This window comes from Polistes dominula, unplaced genomic scaffold (genome assembly GCF_049000335.1).
Source record: "Polistes dominula isolate Pdom_NZ unplaced genomic scaffold, Pdom_raw_medaka contig_32, whole genome shotgun sequence".
NCBI classification, from domain to species: domain Eukaryota; kingdom Metazoa; phylum Arthropoda; class Insecta; order Hymenoptera; family Vespidae; genus Polistes; species Polistes dominula.
In genome coordinates, this window is record NW_028300880.1 from 2,217,038 (window position 1) to 2,225,810 (window position 8,773).

The window sequence follows — 8,773 nt, forward strand, 5'->3', positions numbered from 1 at the left end:
CATACTACAAAGAGTGGACACATATTATTTCGATACTAAACCTAATTGTCGGTAGGAGCGATAGAAGGGTAGAAGAATAAGCAGAGATAAGCACGTAGGTATGCGACATAAGAATAAGGTCCCAACGAACCGACGGTCTAAATAAAGAAAGAAGGTGCGTGGTCTGTTTTTTTTTACGAAACGTGTCATTTCTTTTCTATTTAAAAATGTTTCTATTTTATTGAAAAATTAATATTAAATTATTTATTTCCTAAATATTATTCTTATTAATGATTATGAAATATATATAGATTAAAATAATTGTATTGTCTGCAAAATTTTACAAAAAAAAAAAATTGATTATAAGATACATGAGAGAAAAAGAATTAGACAACATTGTAGAATACTTTTTTTATAAATATTCAAAGACATGTTTTTTAATTATAATGTTTGCATAATTAGAAAATTTATACTAATTTTTCAATAAAATAGAAAAGTTTGTAAATACAAGAAACTCGATTACGAGGCTTTTTAACGAGTCTTGTTTACGAGACTCTTCTACGAGGCCTAATTAAACACACCCTACGGACTTATCAGAAATACCCTACGGACTTATCGGAAGGACCCTACGGACTTATCGGAAGGACCCTACGGACTTATCGGAAGACCCTACGGACTTATCGGAAAGACCCTACGGACTTATCGGAAAAAACCTCACTACTTTATTAAAAAAACCTCACTACTTATCGGAAAAAACCTCACTACTTTTCGGAAAAAACCTCACTACTTTTCGGAAAAAACCTTACTATAGAGGTAATTACTACACTAACAGAGGTGTTTAGTTACCATGCATTTTTTAGTTACCAGAAGCAACTCATCTTATTTCTTTGAATTGAGAACTTGCTTGCTGTGTAATATGTTATCTATTTATATGTGTTTTCAATAAAACGTATAATAATTTTAGAATGTGATAACAATAATATAATAATAATATTATAACAAATAAACCCTACAATTATCCTACTCCTAATATTCTGCAGTCGTCTCATTCTCTCGAAACTTAGTTTTTCGGAGGTTTCACTTCTAACACGTGTGATCTGCCCACATGATTTTTTAATTTTATTTTAATAGTTTTATTTTATAGACATGAGAAAGATGAAATTACCTTCACTTAGATTTGGTTTACTTAACGAATTGATTTATTATTAAATTTAAGATTAAAGTTAAAGTTAAAGTTATACTTAACATTATATTATGTATCATGTATTGATATTACAATGAGATATTGTAATTTAATAATTATATATAATATTTGTGAAATATATTATTTGATACCCCGTATTATCTCCTTTTCAAATAATTACCTTAACAATATAATGTATGAATATATTTACAAGTTATTTTTGTTTTCTTAAAAGTATAGCCTAATTAATGAATTATTGGATCGCTAACCTTAACCTTATTTTTAACCATCGCATAATAATAAATAAAATAATATAAAGCAGATTTTATATTAAACATAAATTGTTAATTTCCGAACCTTAAAATATTGTAAGAATATTTTGATGTATAGAAAAATATTACTATAATTATTATATATATTTTGTTTTCAACAAATTTGTTATATATATAAAATTGATTATCATAAATGAAATATTAACGAATAGACTCATGTCGTGCTAGTATAATTTGCGATTGTCAAAAATAGAAAAAAGGTTAACGTTACATCGTATCCATAGGCATTCTAAAATCTACATCTTATTGTCGCGTCACAACTTCATTTTTTTTTTTTTATTAACGGCGCAAAATTAACGAACGTATATTTTGTACACATTTCTTATCTCACTTATATGATTAATTTAATTTTTTTTTTTTCATTAGAAAGGAAGATATAGATAGTTAGATAGATAGACAGATTTATAGATTGATAATTAGATAGATAGAAAAAATTGAAATTTAAAATAATTTTCTTCGCCGATGAAAATACACAGACATATAATATTTGTTTCTTATAAATTAATACACGTATAAGTGGATGAATTGATTTTGTGTTAAGCTTATATATTAATTAATAATAAAATAAACTATCATAATGGAAGACTTGGATTTTGTTATTATACTCTTTCTAAATTTTAATCTTAAAACTATATATATATATATATACACATTAGTTGATTATAATTATATTATTATTGAAAATACTCGAATTAGATTTTGTGTAAAAGTTAAAAATTGACAATCACACACGATACAATAATTATATTATTCATTGAATTTAATTGACGATTAATATTTAACGTTAAACGTTACAATTTAATCGCGTTTTACATAAATATCATTTATTGCATAATACACACATTTCTCGGAACCAGAGACTCGTGTTCACACATCCAAAATTTGTCCTGCCATCTTACATATATCTATGTATGTTTATCTGTGTGTGCATGAGTGTGTGTCTACATTTTGTATATATATATATATGATTCTTTTTATCAATTATGAAAACAAATGTGTAATTTTCATCGATCAATTCGCATGATTATTTTTCGACGTGTGAACTCGACCTATCGTAACATTCTTACCGATCTAAAGTACGATTAAAATTAAACTACGTTAATTGAAATCAATATATTTCTTATCATAAAAAAAAAATGTAATATATTAACAACAAAAATAAACAGCATATAAATAAATAATTAAAGTAGTGTATATAAAATAAAATAAAATAAAATAAAAAGAAACGATAGTAGTAAAGGAAAGAAATAATTATTTAAATAAACAAGGAAAATATTGTATATGAAATAAATAATGTATATTCATTTGTGATCAAAATCAAAATTAATTAATTACTTAACAAACTTACATGTATACGTATACATTTATAGATAGATTAGTTGAATAGATAGAATAGATAGATGAATAGATATAGATAGATAAGTAGATAGATAGATAGAAGAACAACATTCTCAGTTAAGATTCTAATGATCAAACTGTGACTGTGTGTGACCTAGACACGCCTATAATATTATATATATATATATATATATATATGTGTGTGTATATATATATCATCTATGAGATATGTAAATTCCTCTGGCGTATCCGATAACAGGCAAACTAAAAAACTTGCCATAATTTTTATATTCCCTCAGTTGTTTAGATCATAAGATTCAAAATAAAAGATACATATATATATAGTAGTTTTGTTTATCATTTTTCTTTCTTCGTCATACTTCCATTAATAATTGTTTTGAAATATATATAAAAATAAAAATAAAAAAAAAGGAACCAGGAATAAAAATTCAAGGAATGATGTCACACTCGCAGGCACTTCCCCCATGGCCGATATCGCACTGTGCCATGCACCACATATCCCAGTCAATCTCATCCGAATCTGTTGGATTATTTGGTGCACTGCTTACCAATTCTTGATTATTCGTTTCCATTTTGATTGGTAAATAATAATGATGATCCTTGATCGATGACAATTCTTTTGGATTTCTCATCATCATTTTCATCGTCACCAATAAAAAACGTTTTTTCTTCTTCTAATTTTTCTTCTTCTTCTTCTTCTTTTACAACTACTTGTCGAAATTGTTGGTGTTGTTGTTGTTGTTGTTGCTGTTGCTGTTGTTTTTGGGATACGTCCAATAATTTGTTCGAATCGTCTCGATTGATAATTCCTCCCCCGATTAGGTTCTTTCGTATTGTTGAAGAAGACTTGAACAATTGGCAATTGCATCCCTGACGATTTCGAAGATTAATGAAAAAATCTTGACAATGTAATCGAATTTTATTCGATGTTAAACAATAATCGTTTAATAACAATTGTTGATGGTCATGATGATTATGATTATGATCGTTTACAACACCATCATCATCATCACCAAGACGACGACGACGACGAGGAGGACGACGACGATGACGAGGATGACGATGAAGGCCACCACCAACACGAAGGCCTTCGACAAACTGAGAAGTAACGTGGATCACGTCGTAGTTTTCCTCTCCCACTACTACCACCTTCTCCCCACCCTCCTCCACCTCCCCACCTTCCAACAGATCTTCTTCATCGTCATCGTTCTTCCCCTCCTTTTCCCCCACTTTATCAAACTCCACTAATTTCCCCTTTTCGTTGTTCAATTCTGAAAGAAGCAGCAGCAGTTTCTCGGCGCGGCACAAAATGGCGCATGCGTTTTCAATTTCGTAAATCCTTGCCGGGACGATCCTGGCGTGGCCGAATAACGTTGCCAGCAACACCCACCAGGTTAGAGGCGTCATCTGAAACTGATGGCTAATCAATATCAAAACTTTACCCCCCCCTTTCTACCCCACTTCTCAATTCTTTACCTCTATTTCCCCCCCCTCTCCTACAACTTTCTTCTTTGTTTCTACATTTCTCTCTTCTTATTCTTTATTACTTTCATTATACTTTGTTTTATACTTTATTAGTTCTTTTTAAGAACTAATCAGATTTTCATTTTTAATCTAATATTTTGTCTAGCATCCCCCACCCCTATTTTTCGATATTGTTCACTGAATTTGGGTTAGTCTGGTCAATGGATATATTTCTTTTTTTTGTTGGCTTACTTTTCAGAAGTAAAAATATTCCATGAAGTTTATTTTGTTAATTGGTTGGATACAATTGTCATCTTTAATATGAAACAAATTTTAAATTAAAACTTCACTGTGAAATTATTTCAATTTAGGATTATGTGATAATGTAAATTTGAAATATCATTTATTATAGAATTAGGTTACTCTGTGGATTTAATTTACGATTGATATCTTTAAATTGAATTTATTTTAAACAGATCACATTTTGTGCATAAATTTAACGAATGGTTGTAGTCATCTCAGAAAAAGATGTTTAAAAAATGCAATCACTAGCACTGAATTCTGATTTTATTTTTAGAAAATTAAGCATTGAACGAAATTTGGAATTATTTATAATTATAACCACCCAATTAAATTTACATGATTATAAATTTATTTAACGATTGAAGACAATTTAGTAAAACTTAGCTCAAGTAAATTTTAAATTACATTTGCAATAAGTTTAATTATCTATTATTCTGTTTTGTTTTAGATTATTCATTGGGTTTTGGAAATATAGTACAACCTTAATAATCAATTGACATTTGTATTGAACAATTTCATGAACTAAATCGATAGCATTTACGTATTCACAGCTAAGATAAACTGAAGTTTCTAGTAGCTGAAGCATGAACTAACTATGACGATAGAAATCTGACATATCTAACAGTTACGTGACATACCAGCTAATACAGATACCATTGGCAATGTTTGTTACAGATAAAGCATGCTAGAATGCGTTCAATCAAATGACAATACGATCAATATAAACCCAAACTATAATAAACTTCAATTGCAACATTTCTTAAAATAATTATACCAATCAAAATTATCATTACGATCAAATACTTCCTATAATTTTGTAATTTAACGAACAAATTAATCCTTTGTCTTACCTGTAGAAACAAATTGAATTTTTCTTTATACAAAATTGAACTACACTTTTTGAACAAATTAACAATTAGATAAAGAACGTAATTATCCGAACAATAACGTTTCAACAGACTGAATGATCATGAGTAATTGCACGACGTATCGATTCTAGATAAATTGTTATAAAATTCGATAAAATATAGAAACGTCAAATCAATTGATCAATGATGATAATTGATAACCAACATGTTTTCATAAGCGTAGGGTGGTATCGTCGTATATCAACAACGAGTATTAATTGTTTGTAAAATAAATTCATTATAAGACGTGTGTGATATCTTTTATAAAAGATCTTTTTCTCTCATTTTTAAGAGGATTAATAATACTAATTCATCAACATTATAACAACACATACATGTTAATATTCAAGTATTTAACGTATTAACAAATTTGATAACATTATGATAAATACTTGAATTTCTTTAGAATTGTAATCTGTTATTATATATATCAATAAATCTTAACAAAAAAAAAATTCTTACTACTATAAACGTCCTTGAAAACTTCAATTCCATCATACAAAACGTGAAAGGGTGAGGGGGAAGGAGGGGAAGAGAAAAAAAACAAGTTATTTACTTGCTACGTAAGTCTGAATGTTATCGGATTAAATATTTTTTTTATTTTGTATTTTTTTTTCTTTTTTTTTTTTTTTGTTAAAAGATAAAGGGAAAAGATAAATTCAACGAGTTACTATTTTATTTTGACGTAATATACACGTCAACTACGTAATTCAATTGACACAAATTGTATTTTATTCTTGTATTTTTTTTTCGTTTCTTCATTTTTTTTTCAATTATCCATATTATCAATTGTTTATCAATCAATACAGACGATTTTTATCCTAAATTATTTACCTTTGTCTCAACGATGCAACAATCAAAATGATCTAAAGTCCAACAAATTTTCCCAAACGAATTGATTCCGATCAAAATTCGGACAAATCGGTCCTTTTTTTTTTTTTTTTTAAATCAAAGTTTATCGTTTATTTATTATTCTTAACAAAGTAATTCGATGTTACATGTTTCAATAAATTGTTCCTGGAATAAAAGGTTTGAAATCTTATCGTAAAATCTAGAGCATGCACTTTGTTCGGCTTCCATCTTCTTTTTTCTTTTTCTTTTTCTTTTTCTTATTTTGGCAAACACGTATTTCGTATTCCATTCTCGTAAAATCGTTCTAAATCTAAAGGATGTGCTTTCAAGTTTTTACTCCTGCCAAAAGTTAGACCCTAAGCACGTAATTTTAAGAAAGAAAAAAAAAACAACAAACAAGTCAAACCGCAACAAAAGTTTCCTTTTAATGTCTTCCAATTGATTAACTGATTTTTCTAACTTCACTTTTAAACAAAAACTATTCATACCATCGTATTTTATTTGTCACATTATCGTTTAAAACAATTTACAAGATGTCAATGAAAATATTTAAATTATTAAATCAAAAGTTTGATCTTAAAAAAGTATAATTTTACGAAACATAACCTAAAAACAAAATAAAACGAATTATTATTAATTTGTTATAAGAATTATTATAAAACACTTTTGTAAACTTTGTTTTACATTCAAATATATGTATTCTGTTTTTCTTTTTTTTACCTTTATAATAGACAGGGTGTGCAGTAAGTAATTATATGCAGTTGTATAAAAAAGTTAACCTAAAAAGTTTAGTACTAAACAAATTTATAATAAGAAGAATGTTGTTTTTTTCTTTTTTTTTTTTTTTTTTGATAATCCTAAATTCTCTTTCTCTCTTACTTTAGAAACAATTTTATTTTTTCTTTAGAATTCACGATAATGGAGAATGGAAATTCAGAACAGATGCCGCCAGTGAATTCTTTCCACGATGAGCCCTCCGGTTACAGTCGGCTCGATTTAAACTTTCGACGAGAAGATGCGAGAAAAAAAGAAAAAAGAAAATATAAGAAAAGAAAGAGAAAGAGAGAAAGAGAGTGAGAGAGAGAGAGAAGATTTTTCTTTTCTCATTTCTTTCCCTTTTCACTATTTCCATCTTTTTCTTTTACATTTTCTTTCGAAGAAAGCAAGGAAAACAAAAAAAGTACAAAAAAAGTGTACGATCGATCTAACGTTCGTGGTTGCATTAAATCCTCCCGACCTACTACCCTCTTCCACCCTCCCTCTCTCTCTCCCTGTTCCCTCACCCCTCCTCAATTTCCTACCATCCACGCAAAAACGACCCCTTCATCGACTCTTTCCACCCTTCTATTATTCTTTATCCTTGTCTTCTACCTTCAATCTTTTTTTCTTCTTCTTCTTCTCATTTTCTTCTCCCTTTTTTTATTCTTCTTAAATAACACTCGACACACTTTGTCTCGCACACGTGTAACTTGTCCCTTTTTATTGTTTCTTTTTCGTATTTTGTATTGGAATTTTTTTAAAAGTAATATTTTTGAAAAGATTTCATCAAGGTTTAGTCATAAAATAGTTACGTAAAAGTGTGATTATTCAATCAGATAACTTGTCCCACTTTTGATGTTCTTTTTTATGGTATATTTAATTAAATTAATATTATGTAATTTATTAAATCAAATATTACATTTATTTAAATAAAAAATAATCTAAATTTTACTATTAACTGTAGCCCTAACTTTTACTTGTATCAAAAACCAATAATCTTTATAAAACAAAATGAACAACATAACATTTTGAATCATACAAACTAATTTAATATTCCTAACCTCATTTACCATACAAACATGTGACATAGAATTTATTTGAACCAATCTATGGGTAAATAAAATCAATCTAAAAACACCTGACGAGTATCCAACCCCTAGGTTGTCTTGTTAATATTAAATTTTTAGGTAACAATTGAAGTAATAACTTAAACTGAATAAAATAGAATGAAACATATATAAAAGTAACGTAAAAGTAATGAATCCAAGACAGAGTGAACATTTTCTCAATCTTCCTTTCTCAATCTTTCAACAGTGTATTGTAAGATAGAAGAAATAATGGGAGTTACGTGGAAAGACAAAGGTATATCGACCTCGGTAGTGGTACATCTACGTGAACATTTACACGGGTCGAAAGTATAATAGTTTACGTCGTTCCTTTAGCCCTTCATACCCCTTTTCTAGGTCCACCACGTCACCCCTTACCTAACCATTCCTTTAAACCATCTCCACCTATACCTCGTCAACCCCTTTTCCTCTTCCTCCTCTTTACAACGAAGGACGGAGTCAAGGTATTGATTAAATTCAACGACGGCCATTTTGGCCTGGTACACGATTGGTTGCCGTCCATTTTGT

General features: G+C 28.5%; 1 protein-coding gene across 1 annotated transcript; it reads right to left on the reverse strand.

The window, feature by feature from the left end:
- Positions 1-1,155: 1,155 nt before the first annotated feature.
- LOC107066681 (uncharacterized) lies at positions 1,156-4,260 on the reverse strand. Its single transcript, XM_089176725.1, is given in 2 exon segments — positions 1,156-3,467; positions 3,469-4,260. Coding segments are annotated over 2 exon segments (978 nt in total). The 3' UTR covers positions 1,156-3,281.
- Positions 4,261-8,773: the final 4,513 nt, after the last annotated feature.